The 24829-nt window shown below is 40.9% G+C and overlaps 1 protein-coding gene across 2 annotated transcripts in view; it reads right to left on the bottom strand.

The window, feature by feature from the left end:
- Positions 1 to 251: 251 nt before the first annotated feature.
- The window catches only part of SLX4IP (SLX4 interacting protein), a 189189-nt gene continuing 164611 nt past the window's right edge, over positions 252 to 24829 (bottom strand). For both annotated transcript variants that reach the window (XM_019734904.3, XM_074317989.2), the window contains 3 exons: positions 23430 to 23518; positions 6785 to 6885; positions 252 to 5479 (listed from right to left, as the gene is read on the bottom strand). In XM_019734904.3, the coding sequence (XP_019590463.3) occupies positions 4759 to 5479; positions 6785 to 6885; positions 23430 to 23518 (911 nt within the window). In that variant the 3' untranslated portion in view covers positions 252 to 4758. The remainder of the gene's footprint in view (positions 5480 to 6784; positions 6886 to 23429; positions 23519 to 24829) is intronic.

Here is a 24829-nt window from a genome sequence, read left to right as displayed (position 1 = left end):
TTACAGGCCAATTTAATCACAATATCCCACACAGGGTTTTTCAAATCTAAATCTTTAGGATGAATGGTTCAAACACAGAGATCCTTTGAATATTTTAACACAGTATTCAAAACCTCAGGATTGCTTTAAGGAGGAAAAAAGTCTCTAATAAAAGGAATATAATTTTAAATAGCATGTTCAGAAAAGAGCATTTTAGATGTATATTCCTTGGGGTTAACACACGTTTTTGAAGAAAAGTGATACAAACTAACTTAATTTTTTAAAACAACTTTACTTTTTATTCATAAAACAGGTTCATTTTCACTACATACTACTTTCATCCCCTAGACATATACAACTATTTAAATACTTTAAACAAATAAGAGGAACAAGGTCAATGGGAACAAGAGCTCTCATGGTGATTACTGCTAGTGTTTGGCTTTTTAACTTGACTGAAGAAAGTTATTCTGGGGAATCTGTCAAATCCACACCTACAGTTGCTTGATTAGAGGCTTTGGGGTCAAATGTGTGATTTTATTGATTTTTGTTTAATTAAAGAACTAAGATTTTTGATAAGAAACTGTAATGGCAATATATAAGGTAACACACGGTAATATTATGCTGCATAATGAAACTTACTGGAATGTAATTTGAAGCCCAGTATGGAGTAGTTCTCAACAATTAAAGGCAATAAGTTCACCCACTCAAGTCCCCCACTGAGCTACACATTGACATATATTCCTTGTCTTGCTAAATAAGTAAGGAAACCAAATTAGAGGCAGTTCTGCAGATTTCTGAGAATTTAATTATATCATTAAATTGTAATACCGATCATATTTAAGGTTAGATTTCTGTCCTGAGTAATTAGCTGAATTACCTTCATTTTACAATGCTTAATTTATTTTGTACTAAGGAAGGCTTTAAACCATTTAACAGAATCAGCTTAATTTTGATTTTTTTACTTGCTCCAACGTGTTTCAATTCATTAGTGTTTCAATTACAAGGAATGAACTCTCTCATCTTAATAAACCAAGCATGGAAATTTCCTCATAAGAGAAAAAAAAAGAAATTGAAATGACTTCCATATTCAAGTTATAGCATGCCGAATAGAGAATTTTAGGCTCTTGGGAAAGCCATTTGTTACCTCAAAAGGAGAGCCACTCACTAGAATTTTGTGGAAATGTTACAGTGCGGCCTGCCAAGAAGGAACTGAAGGAAACTGGGAATGGCGACAATGTAATCCCAGGCCATTCTCTTGGGCACAGAGGTTTCCTTCCCTTATGTGCTCTGCCCTCACCAAGCTCTTTCTGAAATCAAAGGCATAACAATTCATGCTAAAATCCAAACAAGCATCAAAAGCAAACAATTAACTCTAACCCCATCACTGTCCCCAACACGTATCTTGAGATATCTCAGAGAAAAGCTATATTCTCCATAAATCAAAATACAGAGGATTTTTGTAACTTGCTTTTTATAAAATGAAATACATTTTCCTACTTCTTTCATATTAAAGTAAGTGAACAAAAATGCTGCAGCACTCACTCCTCTCTCCCCAAATGTTTGTTCCTTTGCATTAAACAATTTACATGCACATCTGGATGAAAGCTAACCTCCAGTGGCAAAGAAAAGAAAAATGTGTAAGAAAAATCACACTGACTGTTCTCAGACATTCTTATTTACAGACACAAAATGACCTAAAACAAAGCAAAACCCAACAGCAACCTATTAAAATGTCATTTGAAAGCACATGGAGGTGACTTAGAAGCCATGAGACTGAGAAAGTTAGGGAGTTCAAAGTTATGACATTAATCAAATTGGATCCACATTTGCTTCAAGCATCAGAGTTTCAGGGACGTGAATACACATTTAATTTAGGTTTTCAAGTAAGTGGTTGATGAACTTGTTCTCTTTGGCTAAGAATACTGACAGGGTCTCAGATTTTCAGATGCTGAATTACTAAGATTATTAAAAATATCAAAACACATATCACTCCCAATAGTGGGAACTCTTCATTTCCCATCTAATAAGCAACAAAAAAACCCTGGCAGCCATTTTTTCCCCTTTGTATTTCCTAATTAAAAAAAAAAAAAAAAATCACACAACCACTCAAATAACAAGAGATCCAGGGGTGTTTCAGACATGTGGAAGAAAAATGCTTAAAGGCAAAATTCCTCAAAAACATGCCACAGTGCATGGGAGTGGAGAGCTGATCCATCCATTAATCCTGTTAAAATCCTATGTACCTGAGGCCTGAAAGCCCAGTCTGCAACCAATGGTACTATTTTCCCTCTTAGATCACAGCAGTTATTTCACAAACACACCAAACTCTAAAGCCAAGACTTTTCTTGAAACAAAATCATTGAAAGTATAAGAATTGGCTTTAACCACTGGGTCCAGCTTAACTGAAACAAAAACTCAACAAAAACTTTCCCTGGTGCCTCCAGTTCAAACATCTTCTAGTTCTGTAGCGGGCAGCAGCTATTGTTCTGGAATGGCCTTCTTCTTTATTCTGGACTCTTCCAGGGAGCTGATTGTTTCTTGGCTGATCACCTGGGTTAGTATTTGTGCCCTGTTTAAATTGTTCCAATAATTGTTTCTGTTTAAGAAGATTCAGTGACACACTGTGGTCCTGTCTTCAGTGAAGGAATACTGACCACTCTGAGGGGCCCACGATGGGCCATGGAAATTGATGTTCTCCCACTTCCTTAAGAGGTTTCCATTCTGTGCACTCCACCCCTACTGGAAGAACAGAATCTGTTCCACTGTGGTTGGTAGTCTGTTGGGCTCCTTCCTAGCTTATAGAATCCTTTGATTAGAATCAGTTGGGGCAGGAAAAAAACGAGGAGGGAAGAGGAAAAGATACCAGTGGGCAGGGCCATGTTCCTGGTGGGAGTGGTGAGGTTGGGACCACAGGAAGGGGACAGGTTTCCAGGAAGGGTTTGGAATATCAAAGGAATAGCATCTATATCCACGGCCAGGTCTGGTGACCAAGACTGAATTTCATGACCCAAAATGTGCCACAAAATATGGTTGCTTTTTAATGAGTCCTACCCTGCAATACGAATGGAGAAAGACATGGGAAGGACAGGATGAGCTGGGACAAATCACTGATTAGTCTTAAGCACAAACTTACCGTTGTCTGTTTTTATTTCATTGGACTTTTTCTGAGGTATTTTTCTGCTGACTCTAACACTTTTGGGAATATATTTGATTTTCCTTGTAACTACTGTGTTTCCTCGAAAATAAGACCTAGCCGGACAATCAGCTTTAATGCGTCTTTTAGAGCAAAAATGAATATAAGACCTCGTATTTACATTATATCAGATATTATACCCGGTATTATATTTATATAATATAATATAATATAATATAATATAATATAATATAATATAATATAATATAATATAATATAGTATACCCGGTCCTATACTATATGATGTTATATAAGACCCGGTCTTATATTATAGTAAATTTAAGACCAGGTCTTATATTACTTTTTGCTCCAAAAGACTCATTAGAGCTGATTGTCTGGCTAGGTCTTATTTTCAGGTAAATACGGTAGGGAGGCGTTACTTCAAAGGACTACCCAATGATGAGCAGGAAGAAAAGGTATGCTTGATGGGTGCCTTTGAAGATGGTTTCTTCATTTTAGAATGAAATTGAATTATGAAAATCTTTAGAAGGTGTCTATCCAAAATAAGTCATTGCTATGATTCACTATGTGAGATTTCAGCAAGCCCACTGGAGATGTTAGTGGGTGACATCGTAAATCTAAGGCTGCTGTTTTGAAATTGAAACTGTCTGTGAAGCCTTCTAAATGGGAAACTGGAAACTCTGGCCACTTGGGTTCTGTTCCATCTTGAACCTAACCAAAATCTTAGAGGAGAGACAGGGCTAGGGATAGGCTTGAGCTATAAGCAAGAACAAGTGTCTTCCATATCTTCCCCTAATGCTGGGCAGAATTATATGTAAACGTCCTGCAATTCTTAGGGTAAGTAACGGCTCCCTGGGTGCTGTGCTGTTATCCTTAAGAACTGGGGAGCAGAGTAACTCATACACTGAACCCAGGTGCTTTACAAATTTGAGGGAGCAGGAGAGTGTACGTGTCTACACGTGGCCCCAGCTGATGAGCTGCAGGCCATGGCCGCCAGGCTGGAGGAAATAAACACTAGGGAGTCTCCAGTTAGTATGGTGGTCCTCGAACTTGAGCGTGTTTCAGGATCACCCAGTTTTTCATTCAGTAGGTCTGGGGTGGGGCCCAAGATCTGCGTTTCTAACACATTTTCAGATAGTGATGCTGGTGTAGGACTAGATGCTGAGAACCACTGGCCTGTTCTTTCACTGCGGCCCTACTTGGACTGAGGAGCGAGAGGATAAACTGTACCCCTAGACCTGAACTGCAGCACTGGGGCACTGTCTTTACGGGGCCCATTGCATGGTCCATACCATGATGTGTCTGTACGGCGGCACCTGACTGGTTTCTTCACGCAGTACATCATCAATGGTGTCATTCCTCACAGTGAACGGATGGTCATCACTAACATAATTTCCTGAAGACAGTTATAAAGTATGACGGGAGAGCAGCAAATGGTGTTAGAACAAGCACAGAGGCTCCTGGAGGTGCCTGCTTTGAAAGCTAACTCTAACACAGATATGTATTTCCTATTTAAAATAATCACTCTAATTCCTTTGAAATCACAGCATCTATACACACTTCTCATTTTTCACAGGTTTGGCCACTATATCCTCAACCACAACTTTGCAATCCTCTTTAGTAAGTTAGTGGCCTCTTTCAGACTTCTTCTTTTTCTTGGTTGGGCTGCCCTGAATTGTAGCTAATCTTTCAGGGTTTGTGGCTGAGCCGGTTTGCTCTGCCTGCCCTGGCTTACTTTTTATAAGATGTCTGGAGGAGAGATTTTCCAAAACATGTAACTCTTCATTAGACGTGGTTTTTGCCAAATCTTGTTTCAAAAGTAACCCCGGATCTGACAGCTCTGAAGTTGGCAAAACTCTGACAACTTTGCTTTTCTCCACGGTTATTTCTCTCGGGACTAATCGATCACTTCCAAGAGAAACTCTCTTGTGGTGGTCGGGGTCTTCCGCAGAGTCGCAGTTCCTGCGTTTCTGTTGTGTTCGAGCCCCTCGTGGACTTTGTTTTGGACCTGGTGATGCTGACTCAGAGCCCCAGACAGGGCTCCTGCGTAGAAGCCCAGTCTCTAACCACTCCCCAGGATGAGGTTTTTGCTGGCTGCGAGTGTCTTCTGGCTGTGTCTGATGAACATTTTCCAGCTTTTGAACAGGAAGCCCCCAGTGGCTCTCAGTTGCCTTTATGTAATTCTTTGCTTGTCCCGTGGACTCTGACGGGAGACTGGACAAAGCCTGACTGTCACCCCTTCTCACTGCCGTCTCTGCAGTCACTGAGTCACTGGATGTTCCCACAATGTTCCTGCTGCTGTGTGATTTCTTCACGGTACTGCTTTTTGTTTCAGCTCTTTTCACACTAAACAAACAATAACAATAAAAAGATTTTTTGTTTTAAGCTGTAATGGAATGGTTTCCTCCAAATTCCCCTTACCACGTTTCCTACACCTGAAAAAAAGAAGGCATGCACTACCCTCCCTTCTCCCCATCTCTCTGGCAAATCTAGAAAAATCCCCAAGTGTATGTTTAAATGCAGGCTGGATCAAGCCGTAGCCTTCGCATTGCCCAGTACACTGGGACACACCAGGACACAGTTTATTGATCACTGGGTTATCAATGGAGTTATGCTGGAGTTCATATTCTGACTGAAGCAGACAGACATTCATTTCAGACGTTAAGGGTCATTACTGCCTACATTTGACACACTTGATTCCCACCCCCCCAGAAGTACATGGTCCAATACGTCCAAACCAGAGGCTGTTTGTGTGTCTGTGTGTGTGTACAAAACATGCTTGTACACACACATGATTTCTATTTGTAGATAAAGAATAATCTGGAATTCCTCTCAGGCCATTTCAAGGTATTACTCAAATGTAATCATCATTTAGCTGGTTCGTTAACTACCAGAAATAGGATTTGGTTAATAAAACTTGCAATGTCCTGAACGAAATTCCAGAGGGTATGCAAGGAAAGAAAGTAGAATCATGGTAGACACAAGAGCATGTGTGTACACACACACTCACACACACACACACGCACCCCCTTTTCTACAGCACACACAATAGACAATGCAAACTTCAGTCTGATCGTAAAATTCACTTTGAGGGGCAGGATACAAGCTGCACGGGGAGAATTTAGAGACTAGAGAATTTGACTTCAACATATTTGCAGGTTTGTGAGTGGCAAGAAATTTCTTAAACCATCAAACTCAAAACAATGAAGCTGAAATATTTAGTTTGGAAAGAAATACATATATTCATGTTCTTACTGCTGCTATCAGGGTCACAAGGATTATAATTATGTTAGGGTCAAACAAGCATCTTAGGAAAGGAGTGCTTTTTTTTTTTTTTTTTTTTAAGATCTGTCTGTAGTCACTGCGAAAGTTGTATGAAACACACCAGCAACAGGTGCTTTTCATCTTCAAAAGACATAATTAATCACTCCTTGCAACACACCTGTGAAGCAAGGACTTGATTCCTATTGTCCAGAAAGCAAGAGAGAGTCAGGCAGGTGGAAGAGCAAGTATGAGACGTAGGGTAGGCGCAGTGCCAGAGGGGGTTTTGCGATTAAGGTCCGTGCACTCTGGCTGAATGCGAGCCTTCATGCTATGTATCCATGCACATAAACAGTCAAAAATGAGAGAAAGGAAACACATTGGACCTACATTTCTTTCAAAGCATTTCTCTTGAGCTTTGCACTGGAAGGAAGTGGACTCTCTGCACACTCAGCAAAATAATCAGACGTTCCATGGAGCGCTCTTTCCGTCTATTCCAAAAGATAACAAAGATTCAACAAGAACGCGATTGCTGTATATGAGAAAAAACAGTTATACTCTCAAAGCCCCAGTGAACAGATTTATTTTTGAATAAATCATCCCAGAACTAGATGAAACTGTGTAGTGTTAGGCTATTTTCATTTTTTCAGATCTATAACTTTTGGGTAAATTGTCACTTCTTTCGGACTCCCAGCCCACCCACTTCATACATTAATACGCACCACAGACATACAAGACTGTGATGGAAAGGGTGCTGACTCCAAACCATCTGGGAACTCTTGGCTAATATGTGGTATCTCTGAGGCCCAGACTGTGACGAGGCCCAGGATCACGGTGCCAGCAGCACGCTTGGGAGCCTCCGTCTTCCAGACACCTCATGGCACCGTGGTCTCTGCACCCTGGTGACCCTGAGAATTCCCCACATTTCCTCTAGTTACCAAAACACAGACTATGTGGCCTTTGTAATACTCAAGGCTGCGTCAAGAGTGAAGCCTTTTAATACTGGTACCCTGAAAACTGGAGGTTGTGGTTCTCAGCTACTAAAAAACTGGGAGTTTTCCCCCCTTAGATTAATAGCCTTACCATGGTTTTATATAATTCATGGATTATCTATCTATCGTTATACGTTCCTGTGGAAGCTTCAGAAGCAAGTAATTATAAAATGTAAAATCCTCCCAACCTTCACCATCGTTGACCCATTTCATACTTTGGAATCGGTTCCTTTGTGTTGGCAAGTAGATCACCGAGACAGGGCGCTCGCTAACTTCTCTCATTTTTCTGGGACACTATGGACCCGTCTCCATCAAATTCCATAGTAAAATGTTGCTGCCACAGGAACAGTTTTGGTAAACTGTCAGTAGGTCCTTGCTTTAGACTTATATTGGAATTACCAACGACAGCCCCAGGGAGCCTGGTAGAGGGCAGCCATCATCAGTATGATGCCTGGGTGCCCCACGTGCCATGAATGAGCTTTGTCTCGTCACTGCCCTGCCTCCCTCAGTACCAGCCTGTAGCCCAAGCTAACACTGCTTATGGTTTCAGACCTGGACCAATGTTAGTCAAAGGCATACCCGCTTACAACCTATGTCAGTTTTAAGAGTTAGTGAACAGAATATTATAGGTTTCATTGGATTATACTGTATTTTGATGCTCTTCCCTCCCCCACCAAGATTTGACCAAAAGAACTAGTTTAAAAGTTAAATGAGAGAGCGAGATTGAGAGATTGAGATTTATGTGTGAAACACTTCTAAACATGCCCTATAAGTACAGTAGATTTTCCCCTTACAACCACACCCTGTAAGTGCTGTATTTTCAGAGCTGAACAATTAACATAAGGAGCATGAGTCAGGCTTTGAACAACTCTGTGGGAACCAGAAAGCCTTTTGCTATTACAAATGATGTAAATTCCCCAAGGCTGGAAGAAGTCCACAATGGAAGGCAGACCGGGTCATAAATAACAACAATGGATACTGCATAGACCACAGAAAGTAGGATGCCGTGACAGTGACACTTTGAATCTCATATTGGATTCAATCACTGCCCTTATTTATTTATTTTTAAACTAGTTTAAAGCGCACTACGTATTTCCTATGGGAACTTCAAAACTTCTTTAAGAAACAAGACAACCGACTCTCATCGCAAATTCCTCTGACAACAAACAATGGGGGAGAAATGTCCCTGGAAGAAAAAGGACAACAGAAAAGGTGACAAGAGTGACAGAAGGAAATGTCCAGTTCAAAAAGTGTAAAACCTGTGACTTCGTTTTCAAAAAAAAAGGAAAAAGAAGGAAGAAGAAAGAAAAAAGGCAAGGCGGGGTCTCACGCTTACAAATTAAAACCACATTTGGCAATTTGTTGAAGGAGGCATATTTACATTTGTATGAAGGCTGGGTGGGCAGGGAAAAAAAGATTAGAATCCTTCTTCATCCCTTGAACTGTCAGATCTCATTAGAAATCTCTCATTCTTATACTTCTAGGGTTGATTCTTTCCCCTTTGTCGATAAATCGCAGCCTCCGGTGCCCCCAACCAAGTATTCAAAAGGAAGCAGCTATCACCTGGGAACAAGATTTCCCAAGGGAGTTGTCCTGATTACTAATGGCTTCTCACATCTGGCATCAAAATGTAATCCATGGCTTATCCAGAGGCAAAACTCTCAGGTGCAGATAATATGTGCTGAGGTTGCAAGTGTCTCTTCTGTGTACCGGGTCGACTATTCTTTTTTAGATTCTGTTCTGACATCTTCCGCAAAGAATACAGACAAATCCAACATAAGTAAAAAGGCTACCAGTTGTCCATTCAAAAATCCAGAGTGAGTACTCCATGGGGCTTCATGTATTTAAGAAATAGGCTGACCAAGAACGTGTCTTTCGGCTTTCATAGATGATTCTTCACAACCTGGAAGCTAGTTCTGCGTCTAGCCAAGGAATAAAATTCTGCAAATATCATTTCCTGGTCACCTGCCCCACCTCCACAATTTATTTATTTTCATTTTTGGTAATGCTCTGAGGATTTTAGTTTTAAAACTTTCGACCTGTAAAGAGTGTCTAGATACAGTTCCAAGACAAAACAGAAGTAGGGCAAGGCCACCAGCCCCAGCAGGCATCTAATCTAGGGAGACACCTTCCTCAGCAGCTTGAGCAGCCCAGAGAGGCACAGTGAGGTTGAGGAGAGCCAAAGCACATGTGCCCGGGTACAGGTCCAAGGGGGAGGTCGAGCAGTTAGAATCTGAGCACGATGATGTCTGGTCTGACCTGGGAATTCCTATACAGAAAGGACTGCAAAGAGAGCCCGCACCAGAACAAGCTAGCAACTAAGACCCGCTCCTGCCTCTAGTCAGAGTATGAGCTGGACTGAAAGGTAGTTAGAAACAGGCGTTCACTCCACTGTGACTTACTGAATGCTATTTAACAGAACACTGTTGGATTAATGAGGGGTGGAGAAAGAAGTTGGCCTAAAAAGACATAAAAAGCACCTGTGTTGAGTTTATAACCTCCTTGAGTCTGTAAAACACAGCTGAGGCTCCCAAAGGCTGGTGGGAAGACTGGCTGGATCAGTGGCACACAGGGAGCTTTTTAAAAATACAGATTCCCAGGACTCACCCGATTCGTAAGATGTGGGATGGGACTGGGGGATCTATATTTAGGTTCCTAGGTAATACACACGAAACAACACTGGACAGAGCAGAGAAACACACACCAATGTAAACTGGTACACTGAGGTGGCGTTTGCAAAGTGTAGTCCGGTCACCTCAGGCATCCAAATCACCTGGAGGACTTGTTCCAAAATGTTCCAGATTCTCCCCCAGAATCTACAGTTAGGATCTCTGGGGGTGGGGTCAGGGCATGTGCATTTTAGGCCAAGTACCCCAGTGATTCTGATCCCCAGCATAGATAATGATCTGCCCCGAAGGGGCATGGGATTGATAACTGAGCAGAGTCCAGCAGTCACTCAATCACACAACCCTGAACGCTGCACTGGGCGTTGTTTGAGGACCTTGTGGAAAAGGACGTGGACCCACAGAACTCATCCTTGATCTCATGAAGCCTCCATCCCAATCAGGAAGACAAGAGACAAACATACAATGTGTCAGGTACCAATGATGTTATGAGGCAAAATAAACCTTTCAAGGGCCATGGGGGTGCTGTTTCAGATATATATGGTGGTCAGGGAAGGCTGTGGTAGGTAACAAGGTGAGTTTTACCCAGAGACCTGGGTGGAGAACAAGCCAACTGAGCATATGGGAAAGAGCATTTTGGGCAGAAAGAAGCGTCAACACTGAGGCTCTGAGGACAGAGTGCGCCTGGAAGCAGGGAGGAATAGGAAAGCAAATCAGAGGGAGGGGTTGTTGAGCAGGTAAGAGGTGTGTGTGTGTGTGTGTGTGTGTGTGTGTGTACTGGGCGGGAATCATGTATGGTTATTATAAGGATGGCACATTTTTTTCTAAGGAAGATGATGTGCTTTTGGAAGTTTCCAAAAAGAAAAGTGACTTGACATTTTAACAAAGATCGCCTTCGGTGTAGCAGAGGGACAAGGGACCAGTGATGGGGCTATTGCAACAGTCCACTCAGAGACAACGGGTGTTGGAGGAGGTGGGGCGAGAAGTGACTGGAAATACAATTTGAAGGGAGATCCAACAGCATGTGCTGACAGATTGAATATGAGGTGAGAGGAAGAAAAAAGTCAAGGATGACTCCAAGGTTTATGGTTTAAACAACTGGATGAAGGGAGTTACCCTTTACCAATACAGGAAGTACCGGGGGAGGGGCAGGCTTGGGGAAGTGGAGCCGTTGTATCAATTTTAGGTGTGCAATCTTGAAGAGTCCTCCTGGATATCCAAATGGAGATGCTGAGCAGACAGTAAAGACACAGGGTGCAGGAAGAGAGAGGTCTGGGCTGCAGACACAAAGCTGGGAAGTCCAGAGATGGTAATTAAAGGCAATAGTCAGGATAAGCTCCACTAGGCGAGGGAGTTCCGCTGAGAAAAAAGAAGTTGCAAATGAGAAGGATTCAGGAAAGGGGACTATGAGGAAACGTCAGCACAAAAGGAGAAAAATCAAGATAACATGATGTCCCTGGAGACTAGAGAAGAAAGTGCTTCATTGAAAGTGACAACTGTGTCAAATGCTGAGGACTGGTTAGAAGTGAAAACTGATCAGTAGAAGGTGGCTTGATAGAAGTTGTTTTTGGTGAAGTGCTGGGACCCAAGCCTACCTGGGACGGGTTCAAGAGCACAGTGGCGACTAGAGCTCTCCAGTAGAAATATATCATGAGCCGTACATGTAACTTTAAATTTTATACAGACCCATTACAAAAGTAAAAGGAAACTGGAGAAATTAAATTTCAATAATACATACTATTTAATGCAACATAGTAAATGTTATCATTACAACATGTAATCAATATAAAAATACTGAGATTCTTTCGTGGTTTTTTTTTTAAATTGAAGTTTATTGGGATGACAATTGTTAGTAAAGTTATAGATCTCAGGTGTACAAATCTGTAATACATCATCTGTGTATCACCTTGTGTGTTCACCACCCACAGTCAGTTCTCTAATACTGAGATATTTTGTATTTTTTATACTAAGTCTGAAATTTGGTGTGCATTTTATATTTACAGTAAGTACATCATTTCTGACTTGCCACATTTCAAATGCTTCATAGCCAAACGTGGCCAGCAGCTATAGTAGTTGGCTAGTGCAGGTCTAGACAACACTTTTGAAGGGTTTGCAGTTGGGGGAGCAGAAAAATGGGGTGGAAGCTGGATTGGGGGAGGAAGTTAATGGAGGGTGACTCAGTGATGCCTCTGGAACAGGCATATTTGGAGAGATGTGGTCAGCAAACATGTGCCAACTTTTGCCTGGGTGTCAGGCAGTTTCCCGTACTCACCAAGGTCACCTTTGAAACAGCTTGGTGAGGCAGGTGATAGCTATTACTAAACTCCAGGGACCTGATTCAACATGGACAAACAGCAAGATGGCAATGCCACTATTCCCACAAAATGGGGTCTGCTGGGAAAATCTTGCTGCCTGCTTTCAAGTACCTGGCTGCAGGCTCTGGGACATCAACATTAGTCGGTTGGAATGGAACGGGGCAGCTTCTTGGGGCCATGATACCAGGCTTCTAGTAACTCCAAGAGCCCCGTGTGCACCACAATCACAGCTCACCCCAACGATACTGCCTGCCGCGGTGTGGTGTCCCCAGTGCCCCTCACAACCACACTGGAAGGGTGTGACACGAGCTACCCCACCAGTCGTTTTTACAACTGTAGAACATCCTGCCTGATATGAAGGAAGTACAGGGAGACGGGGGACATAGCGTTCTTTAATGTGATTAAGACTTTTCTCACAGTAGTATTTAATGTAGCAAGGACGGTGGTCCCCTCAGTTCTTATCTTTTGAGAGTTGCATCTATTTTCTCCTGGGTATGTACATGAATTTTTTCTAATTCTGTTTTATTCACTCCCAAATAAAAATAACCCAACCAGAATATTTTAAAAGTGGGTAATTCATAGACTATTAGAATACCAGGGGTGCCAAAAAAATGTATACAAGTGGACACTTTGGTCAATGTTGCTCAAGCAGTGGTTCACCATAATCAGAAGTGTGTGGACGCTAATGGCAACCACTTTAAGAATCTCTTGAAATTGCAGAAATCAAACGTGACTTGCATTTATCTTTTGTTATCGGTATATATTGAGTATTACAATTTTAATAGTTTTCCTATCTTAAAATGTATACATTTTGGGGGGCACCCTCTGTATATAGTCTTAGGTCACATTCTAAATGTTACTGTTTCCAAATGCCTTGTGAGCGTATCTGCTAAGAATGACATAGCCAGAGTTGATCAAATCAGGTTAACACTCAGGGGTTGAGAGGTGGAGCACACAGGCAAGGGGGGTGGAGGAAAAGGTCTGCCACTCCGGTTGCTGGTGTCTGAGCCAGTTTCTCAATCTCCCGATGGCTGGTTTCTCATCTACCTTTCAGGACTCTTTGGGATATTAAAATGCAGTGAGGTGTATGAAGCATACTTTGGAAACTGAAAAGCAGTGAACACATTTTCTTGACATTACTGTAAAAGAAAACCTAACGCCTACACAAACCACATGGGGTTTGTAAGAAGGCAAAGGATGCCTTGCATTTGTAGGGAACTTACAGGATTAGAGTCCTTTTCCCCACATCTCATCGGAGTCTTACTGAGTATTCGGCAGACAGGTATTGTCCCTATTTGACAGAGTGAGAAGAATGAGATCCAAGACACTAAGTGTCTAAGGCCGCCCAGTTAGCTAGGGGAGGAACTGAGCTGAGAAGGCCTGGCCCCTGTGCAGTGTTCTCTCCACTGTACACAGTGGGTCACTTGCTGTCATGTTAGAGATGGAGTTGTAGAGAGAGTACAGGACGCTGAGTCGTCCTTGGGTCTAGCTCCCCCTCGGTCACTGCCTCACTGTGAGACCTGGACAAGTCACTCATCTTCTCTGAACATCACTTTCTTTACCTATAAAAAACGGACGCTGATGATATCTTGGTAGTGGACACATTCATTTCCTGGAAACAATACTCAGATTTTCTTCTGGAGAATCATGTCCCCACTGTCCATCCGATGTCCATGCATGTTAGAAAGGTCTATCTCCATGCCTGACTCGAGAAGTGGGCCTGTGACCCAGTCTAGGCCAATCAGAGTGCAGAATTCATGAGCCTCAAACAGATGCCTGAGCTACACACAGCCTGAGAAGAAGCCTGCTCTCTTTTCCATGGACAGGGAGCTGTAAGGACAACCACCACGTACAGGCTGAGAATGAAGTCAACACAGTGAAAGGCAGAACTGAAAGACGACGAGAAACAGTCCTGATGATACTCTTTGTGTCTCTGATCAAGTCATACCTGAATCCTGGACGTTTCAGGCACATGAGCCAAAAACCTTTTTTTGCTACACCATTTTGAGTTGGCCTTCCTGCCCCTTGAAAACTAAATGGTTCAGGATTGATACAATCTTTTCTCAGGCTTGTTGCACTGAATAAGTTATTATACGCAACAGTCCTCTGCAAACAACAAAGGCCTTTTGCAAACAATAAAAGCAGAGTAAAAGTAACATATTATCAGCTCATTTGGGGGCCAAAAATATTATAATACAGAACTGGAACTACTTTCGGTTCTTTATGACTTTATAATAAGGCAAAAAGAAAATTACTCTGGAACGTTAGTGTGATACCTAATGATTTTCAGGAGCATCAGCATTCTGAAATGTGACCTGGTGTGAAAGGTTGAGTTACTTATGAAAAAGCAGCCCATATAGAACAAGAAATATGACGACAACCACAATCTTAGACCGTGGAGCAATGTGACCAAGCAGAGGCCACACATCTTAAAATGAGGAAGAGGTCCCTCGCTCCCAAATTTCACTGCTAATATTTTTGTAAGTTATTTGATAGTTAATAAGTTAAGGAATTGGGAAGGGCAAAACAGATGGGATAGGGTAATAATGAACAAGTAAAAGAAGTAGAGAAATATGTATGTGTATTGACTTAAAGGTGCTGACGTACAAAAAAGGTAAATGAAAAGGAAAGTGGTATCTCATTAATTCCACTGTGGCCTGAAGTCATTTTCTCTAAAGATGATAATGATGGTGGACATTTGTGCTGAGACAACACAGATGGAGCCCTTGGTGTAGGGACTAGCACCTGGTAAATGAGTCCTCATGAGACATCCACGAGGCAGACATGACCTTCCCCATTTCTGAGATGAGGAAACTGATGCCTTATGAAGCTAAGTCATTGGCCCAGTTCCCACAGTGAGGGGCAATCTTTCATTTCACTTGGTTTCTCTGGCCCCAAGTCCCTCTTTGGATCCTTCCATTTCTCTGCCTTCCCATGAGATGACAGGTCTCTGCTGATAACGCTGCCACTTAGGTTAGCAGACACTCTAGCTTTTTTTTTTTTTTTCCTTTAATACCTTTTTAAAAAGTTTTCTTTTCTTCTGAATTGATGACTATGAAACTGTCTTGTGCAGATCTAGGGAAGTACGAATAAATAGTTGCAAAGAATGTTAACCTGAAAATAAAATCAGTGAAAAAAAATCAAGGAAGTTATTTTGTAGGAAGTACACATTTCACAGGGATTTTCCAGTTTCTATTCACCTACCCTCAAGAACCTAAAAATAAATCCTGAACAACCTTAGGCCTCACAATTGGGTCTCTGGTGTCAAACAAGTGTGACAAAATTTGGATGCTTTAAAAAATTTGTAGGTTTGACCAACACGTCTTACAAATGGGGAAACTCACTGACCACTCTGAGAATTGAATAAAAGCTATTTAACTTTGACTAGAAAAGTATAAAAATACATATAACTTTTTTGTTTTCAATTTCAGGGAATTCATGAATCATAGGTTAATAATGCCCAGTTTAAAAGTAGAAGGGAAATATCTGGGAAAAATCGAGAGACACTTAATGCGAATTACCCCAGGCGGAGCTAGACCACCTTTGGGGGTCTCCTTATTCAAAACCAACTTCCTCCACAGAAGCCCATGGATGAAAAATGCCAACACCTGCAGGAAGGTTGCCAGCCCCTCAGTCAGGGCGATAATCTTTTCCCTAACATGTCCTGTGGCTGAGCGTGTGGGCCTGGACAGGACAGCAGAGGATAAAGGAGGGTAAGTATGCATCCAGCCACAAAGGTAGCAGGGCTGGCCAGAAGAAGGCCCGCTGTGGTCCTGGTCCCCAGTGGGAAACAGGCTTCAGAGCCAGAGAGAAGACATCACAGACGACTATCTTATTTCGAAACTCTGTTCAGAGCTGGCCCTCTGCCCAGGGATGCAGAAGAAATAGCTCTTCCAATTTCCCTTGAACACAGACAGCAAGACTCCCTCTTTCTAAAACTCCAATCTCATAATAGAAACAGCTTCTGTGGACTAGTCTGGGAACCTCACTACATTTATGAGACTGTTTCCTGGGGAAAATGAGTACCGAATTCTAAATCATCTATTTACTAATGAACTTTCCAAACATAATTCACTCGCACGTCGAACTCTATGTTATCACTGTGGGTGTTCTGATGACTAAGGAGTCATCAGTCCTTGGACTGAGGAGTCTGCCGTCTCCACACTCCTATGTACCTTAGAGAAGTGAGTGGGCCCTTCTGCCAAAGCCACATCTCAGTGTGAGTCTACTGGCAGTTACTGGAAATGAAAGGCATTTTAGATGGGTGGTCTCTACTCTTCTTTCTCCCCCTTTGGATGTTGGTTAGCAGAGCTCCCACTGAAGGTCACAAGTTTATGCTCTTATTGTATCCCTTTTTCCATCACTGATTTGTTTGAGGGTTTATTACTTAACTTTTTGGTACTTCAGTTTATAGCTGCAAAATAAATCTGGGCTGGCAAGTGGAGACAAACAAAAAATGAGGGTAGTGAGCATATTTCCCAATATTTTCTTGGGAAAATATTATGCACAGATGGATAGTATCAGGTATTTTTCTCATTTCTAGCAGGGAGGGTAAGATGAATGGCAATCTGCTAATCTGGTATTAATGGCATTTAAATTAACCCCTCTTCCGGGATGATGGAAATGGTGATGATAATAATTATACTGTATAAGTGCTTCAAAGTTTACAAGACGTTTTTATGTTCACTATCTCACTTGCTCCCTAGGAAAAATCAGGAAGGCTTGTACGGCGGGCATTCTTTTTACCTCTGCTTACCAAGTCAGAGGACCGATGCTCTGAGAAGCCAAATGACTTGTCTAAGGTCATCAAGTGAGTGGAGGAAGAGGCAGTGGTCAAAGCAGGTCTTTTAATTTGAAGTCTGATCCCTTTTCCACTTGTTCTATTCCCCACTGTGGTTTTCCTTATTCAATTTATCATCTAAGTGATCACAAAAGGGAGACTATAGGTCTCTGCATCAGTAAAGGTGCATTATGGGAAGAAAAGGACAAAGGATTAGAGGACCCAGATACATCCTCTTCCTACTTATCCCTCCTATCCTATTCTAACTCAGCAAAGGGCAGGTTTCTTTGGAGGGCTGGAGGAGAAGACATGGACCATATCATTTAGAAATACTGCTGGCTGATTATTTAGGAAATTTTTATTATAAGGAAAGGAGAAAAAAACCTTAGGTTACCGTAACATATAAGCAAAGGATAGTTAATCTTTAAAAAAGTGATTTTACCTGAGAAAAATTTTTTCTTCCCTTTTTTGTCATAGTCCAGAAAAACTATTCTAGGTGGACCCAGCCAGCCAAGAATAATTTCATCCCCACCACCAGCATTTCCATTCAGATCACCCACTTGCAGGTCCACATAAGGGTAGGTAGGTGATGGTGGATGCTATAGTTCCCGTCCCCAGCCAGGGAAAACAGCCCCTCCACAGGCCCTTCTGTGGTCCCGATCTGCTGACTGTGTTTTGACCCTAAGCACTGACCACAGCTGACTGCAAAAGGGCAGGGCGGTCAGCATAGGGAGGCAGCAGGCCAAGATGGTGGGCATCAGCTACGTCCTGCTGCTCCGGGGACAAAAGGAGAGCCTTGTCTCTGGAGAAGCCTCCTTGCTGTGTGTGCTCCCATAGTGAGGCCCCATTCGTATAGGCAGACTGAGCACGTTTATTCCCTTGAACCTAAAAGCACAATACTAGCTAATATGCAGAATAAAAATGACCTCACATCACAAACTAAATTTTATAAAAATACCAGAAGAAAAGATTAGCAAATATTTACCCAATTTTGAAAAACATAATGCCAAGATCATCTAAGGCAGAAATCATTAAATGGAAAACATAAAACTGATGACATAGACACTTTCCACACAGCAATGTCATACAATTGAAAGGTAAACGATAAAATCACTAACAGTTACTTTCTTTATTATGTAAGAAGTTTTTATATAGTAAGGAGTTTGTGAAATACAAAAATACCAACAGAAAAATGGAGACAAACATAAAATTCACAAATGAATGAGGTCCTAGTTAAATTAAACACACTGACCTCAGTCATCAAGTATGAAGCATGGAGCGGTACAGACTAGATCATTAACAGAGGCCAGCTTTGGGTTGGGAGTTATGGGTAATTTTTACTTTCTTTGTATTTATTTTGATTCTAAACTTTTTTGTACAATGAACATGTATGATTTTGGTAAGCAGTTGTTAAGTAAAAAAACTAAGTTCAGAACACTGCAAATGTGAAATATGGAAATGATTTCTTTCCACTCAAGGAACTTTTGCTAGTGCTATAGGACTCTCTTGTTTATGGCTTCCAAGTAATTTACCACTAGTGTTATTTAGGTAATACAATCAGATGAAAAAAACGGATTCTTAAAAAGTCTATGATACATCACGAAAAACCTGGAAAAATCATTCACTACTTATTTAATTTTTTTGATACAAAAAAGGAGTTCTTTTCTTGAATGATTTGATTTACACTTATGCAAAAGTTCCCTCATGAAAATTAAATAATTATATTATCAAGGTATAGAAGTTAGTGCATAGTCAAATTGTTAAGTAGCTTATTTTTTCTATTTTAAAAACTAAAGGATTAAAATGTTTCCTTAAATTTCTATTCATCTTTCCTAAGATAAAATATAACTTTACCCCCCAATTTTTGTTCATCAGAGTTTTAAAATCTACAAGTAAAGTTCTCCTTTGTGCAAAATTAGTTTACGGTTTTTATTTAGCTACATTTTCATCTGCTTCCTCTGACAGAAATTCAGTGTGAGAAAGGATTTTTGCAATAATTTGATATCCTCCCCCTTGACTGTGAGCAGGGCTAAGGCCCACAGAGGTTCAATTACGCACAGCTGAGAAACACGACAGCGAAGCTAAAAATAACCCATGCTAGGGTAGTTTATTGCTTCTCTAGACTCATTTTCATTTCAGTTTTATACGCATAAGCTAGAAGGAGAATTCTTTAACGTTAAACAGTAGTTTGACTTAAGAGAAGTGTTCAATGTAGTGCTTAAATACTGTCTCTTGTCAGGACATGCCGGGAATCCCACAGACACGCTACAGCGAGGGCCTAGCACTGCAAGGCTGGAGAACGTCTGCAGACTCTTGACGGCTGTTTTCACAGCTTGGTCACAACACCTATGAGGGTGAGGCCAAGGACCCAAACATCTTAACGTATATATCCACTTATAGGCAGCACTAGCACTAAACGTCATTTTTTAATTTCCAAAAGAATCACAAACTTTTTTACAGCTTAAGTTTAAAAGTAAGAAAGTAACTTACCGTGTTTCCCCAAAAGTAAGACCGGGTCTGATATTAAGTTTTGCTTCAAAAGATGCATTAGGGCTTATGTTCAGGAGATGTCACCCTGAAAAAGCATGCTAGGGCTTATTTTCCGGTTAGGTCTTATTTTTGGGGAAACACAGTAGAATTTTGGACTTTGCTTCTGAATGGTAGAGAGGATCCAATTGAACGATGAAGGTGCAGAAGGCATACAGCTTCAAAAAAAGAAAAAAACAGAGGCTCTATTTGAATTACGTTTTTAGGTTACCAGGAAACTTTCGGTACCCTTGATGTGCTAGACTATAAGCTCCTTTAGGGCAAGAGCACTTCCTTATTTTTCTTAGTTTCCCCAGAGCTCCTGGGAAAGAGCCAGCACTCAGCAAATTATGTTAAAAGGTGACAGTTAAAAACAGATTGGAAGGGTCTCTGGAGACTAGAAGGAGTGGCTGTAACCACTGCTCTATGAGACAGTAGCTTTAGGCTGACCCTGAAATGTCCCAGATATATACAGAATTCTGTGGTTACTTACACAATAAAGTTATTACTTTGGTCATTATTGATCATTTTCTTTAATAAAGAAATAATAAAAATAATAAATAATTTTGAATATCCCAAAGGCTCCTGGGCTTTACTTCTGAGAATGAAGTTTCTACACCGCAACATGGATTGTAAATATGAAAGACAGTATTATTGGAATGAAATATAGCTGTGTACAATAAAAAATTTATTTTATGCTCTTCATATTTCTAAAGGGACAAAGGGGAGAAAAAAACCAAAAACTGAAGGTACAAACTCCCAAAATGACTCCCCAGCTCAATTTCTAGCAATAGGTCAAAAACTGAGGCTACAAGGGCTTCCAGATTTCTTATGAGAAACTGTAGTAAGAAAAATACAATGACTCATCTCATAATAATGCCCTTTCTTCCCAAAGTACACATCACAATTCCCACATCCCTGGCACACGGGCCCTCAGTGCAGAGCTATTGCAACATGGAGCGTCTCCCTGCACCAATGTCCCTCAGTGGACAGCGGGGTGACAGACCTCCCTGGTGCTGTGGGGGTCAGGGGGAGGCATGGCTGCACTCGTTCTACCCGTTCCCCCCCTCAGGGAGGGGATTTCTCCCTTTGTACTGCTTGATCTGGAACAGCGGTTCTTTTGTGTAGCCACCTTTTTAAGAACTGGGGAGCTAAGTGCAGCTGGCTTCCTTGTGTACAGGCTGAAAGAATCCCTTGGCAGAGCAGTTCTGAATAGGCACTCCTAGATTTCCTAACCAACTGTCATTTAGACACTGAGGCTCCAAAAAAAAAAAAAAAAACAAGAAAAGAAAAGAAAGAAAAGAAAAAGACGAAAACAAAGGAATCTGCCGCTTAAGGCTACAGCATCAGTAAGGCGCCCAGGCTGTTGCTCAGGTACTGGCTCACTCCTCTGTCACTTTTATGGCTGGGAAGAGAGAGTTAAGTAAACAGTTACAGGAAAATAACTTAAGTTTATTGCCCAAGAAGTATCTCCAATACAGCTATTTAAGAAGCCAATTCCCCAGGCCTTACCCAGTCGGATGGTACCAAGAGAAAATGAGATGGATCCTGCCCTTCGGCAAATAATGTAAACTGATAAAAGAATTCAAAGCTCCAAGGAATAAGGAAGTTCAAGGAATACTCACAGGAGTGTCGGATATCATGGCTCTGGGCATTTTAAGAAGTACCGGTATATAACTGAGTAAGCATGCCTGCTCTCTGGCAGAAGGCAATTCTGGGAGGGAAGGATTGTTTATCGATCCTTAAATAGCTAAGACAGGAGGGTTCTGCAGAGGTCAAATATCTATGAGAATAAAGCTCTAAGACAATTGTGGTGGAAGGATTGCTTTGTTGTTGGCTTGATGGACCATTTGTGGGAGACAGGGCCCTTTGCTGGACCTGGATAGTTTATTGTTTCCAGGGAAGAGAAGCTTGAAGAACTGGAAGACTGGAGGCCTGTGAGGAGGGGAGGTGCTCAGGCGAGCTGGTCAAGCAGGAGGGGTGCACAGAGCCTATGTCCAGGGGCAGAGTTATTTAGTGGCATCAGGCTTTAGGTGACTCGTGTCTGCGTGTGGCTGGGAAAGTGTACATGTGAAGGGAAGGTGAGAGATGAGAAAAAAGGGACTAAAAAGACAGAGACTGACCACATCTAAAGAGAATCATGCAGAAAAATGAAAGATCCACATGATGTAAATGGCATTTTTCTTATAAGCTAACTTGGTTAACTCTGATAGTGCTAGACTAGATGTCAGAACATTTTAAAGATAAGAAAACTGACTGGCTCAGGTAAAAGGCTCAGACTAGTCAACCTTTCAGAACAAAAATTCTTAACATTTAGAAAGTCCTTTAGACTATAGGATTTATATGACAGCAGCTATAGAAAACTTCCATCTGTGTAAATATCAGTGCCCCTGAGGAGGATAATATTTCATTTGTATTGAGATGTTTTAATTCACCCTTAATAATTTAACGTATTAAGTATTAATATTACATATCATACAAGATCTAATTTCTTCTATATTCCACATGAAAGCAATAATACTTTTTAGTACAGTTAATTGTTTTCTTAAACCACAGATCAATTTCTTCACTGCTCTGAGAATCAGTTAAGCTATATATGATAGTTGTTTGCCAACATTACTACTTTAGTATTTACTAATTTACTAAGATAACTCAATATCCTAGAAATATTTCAAAGAATAAACTTTTAATACTTTTCACTAAATTTGCTTCATTTATTTAATTTAATGTGTATACTGAGTGTTTTATTGATAGAAAAAGAATAAGGGCCACACTGGCTTTTCTGATGGGCTTGTTTGCGCCAAATGAAGGCACCTAAATTTAAATGAGTTCTCTGCTCTTTATTCTTTCTGGGTCTCCATTCACCCTTATTGCCTCTAAAACATTCTCCCTATGTATTTATTTAAGATGAGATAAGAAGCTAGTTTTAGACCATGTGGGCCAAATTTCAAATGGATTAAAAAATAAACATAAGGAGTAATCTAATATTCCCATAAATTATTTTAGAAGCATAATCATGCCGTACTTCATGTCCAGGTTTAATGTCTGCTAGATTTTTTTCCCCCCTCTTTGTTAAAGTTTTAAGTCTTATGTCCAAAAATATGAAACAAAGTTTGTACAGAAGTAAGTTCAGATAGATTGGGTTGTGACTACAGCAAGATAACACGCTCACACACAAGGAGACACTCTCTAGTATGTGTATTAAGCTTAAAAGACAAAGTTGCAAGCCACATCATTAGAAGCGAGTTTTCTGTGTCTATTTGTCTGAATAGAGAACACCGACGAAACAGAAACAGGACATGGTGGAACTTACGACTTCGCATGAGAAAAGAGACAAAGAAAACGAACCCTATCAGCTAAGAAATAACACACTGGGGAAAAGTACTGGTTCTCATGAAAATGTCAGTGATTCACCATGGAATAAAATTCAAAAGCCACTGACCCCAATGAAAGCTTCCAGTGGAAACATGTGGATTTTGCTTCATTTCATTTAAAGACTTAGCTGATTACATTTAAATACTATCATAAGCACCATCACAGTTTTTTGTAAAAATGTTGTTTTCTTATTTAAAATTGATATGGAAAAAATACTGCTGATCAAACGAAATTTTCAAGGGGTATTGAAAAAACACATATCAATTAATCAATATTATCACGAAAAATAGGTAGGACTTTTTGGTCCCTTACGACATGTATTAAGTACTCAATAGCTAAATGACACAAAATTATTTTTTTTTCTAATTTTTACAATAACTCAATATTTAAGCAGATTTACTTATAGATTTTTTTCATACATACCAATTCTTCATTCTGCCTTGCCAAATGATCACGACTGAATGCAAGCTGATGCACACACACCACAAATCTGTCAGGGAATACACGGAGTTCTGTACAAAATGAAGAAACTCAAGTTAGTAAAAGCATCCAAAACCAAAGAACACAGAAATGCTTGGTCCCAGGTTTTAAAGTGACAGCAATAAGCATGTGCGTATGAGACGCGTGTCTTTCCTCCCCGCCCCTTCTTTTAGTGTTTGCCATCAATAGGGTGGGGCAAGCAAAGAGCTCTAGGGAGGGCCAGGGAGGGTGCAAATTGGTCCACCTGAGCCCCTGGACCATTATATCACATGAAACTCCCAGACAGGGCCTTTGCAGCCCGCCTTCTGTGTCAGTTTGCTGTTTTCTGTCCTGAATTCACATTTGGGAAACAGGATCAATGCTTTCTAATGAGTGTGCAGACTTACATAGGAAGAAGAATACTAGATAAAACTGGAAAATGTGACTTGTCAATGTTCTTATTAGTTAGTTTGCCTATCATATCCGTGGTCAACTGGTCTTAGAGAGTTCCCCTAAGATGGAAGGCAAACTCTCAGTCGATTCAATCAGGCTGTGAAAACAGTAGTTTCATTAATCAGGAATTAATAATCAAACTATTAAGGAAGTGGTTAAACATGCAATAGTAAAGATGATACAACTATACCACAGTCACAGTAATCTAATTATTACAACCTCTTAAAGCAAAGCCACTGATTTCAGGGTGGGGAAGGCTGAATGAATCACAGAACTGAACTCCTCAACATTCAATGAAAGGAATACAACATGGTCAAATGCCATCTGTATCTCTCCTTCTCTCACCTGTCCACCTGTCCATCTATCCATCCATCATCCATCCATCCATGATCCATCCATGATCCATCCATCCATCCATCCATCCATCCGTGCATTCATCCATCATCCATCCATCCATCCATCCATCCTCCATCTATCATCCATATACTCCTCAGCCTCCACCTATCTCTGGAGTGATGTCTGGAATGATGCTTAGCCGACGCTAACAGTGTATTTCCTGGGTGGGTGGGGAGGATTTTTCCTCTCTCCTCTACACTTGGTTGTATTGCTTGAATATTTTTATAACATGTGTCATATTTATAACAGAAATAAAGCCATTTTTCTAAAACAGAAAACTTCCCTCCTATTTGTGACAAATTTTTTTCTTAAAGACAGATTACAAACAGATAAGTGAAGACTTTTATATACATTACGTTTCCAACAATGAATGACATTAGGGCACTGACTGAGGCAACAGCATATCTCAACCTGATGCACTCAGAAGCCACGCATGAAGGTGTCAATTATGTAAACACACACCTCAAACACAGTTAGCACCTTACACCACTTGGCTAGGTTAAATTATACCAAAG

This window comes from Rhinolophus sinicus, chromosome 13, assembly GCF_057876585.1.
Source record: "Rhinolophus sinicus isolate RSI-liver-muscle chromosome 13, RSI-T2T, whole genome shotgun sequence".
NCBI classification, from domain to species: domain Eukaryota; kingdom Metazoa; phylum Chordata; class Mammalia; order Chiroptera; family Rhinolophidae; genus Rhinolophus; species Rhinolophus sinicus.
The sequence above is the reverse complement of the archived record's forward strand: the minus strand, read 5'-3'. Positions and strand labels throughout refer to the sequence as shown.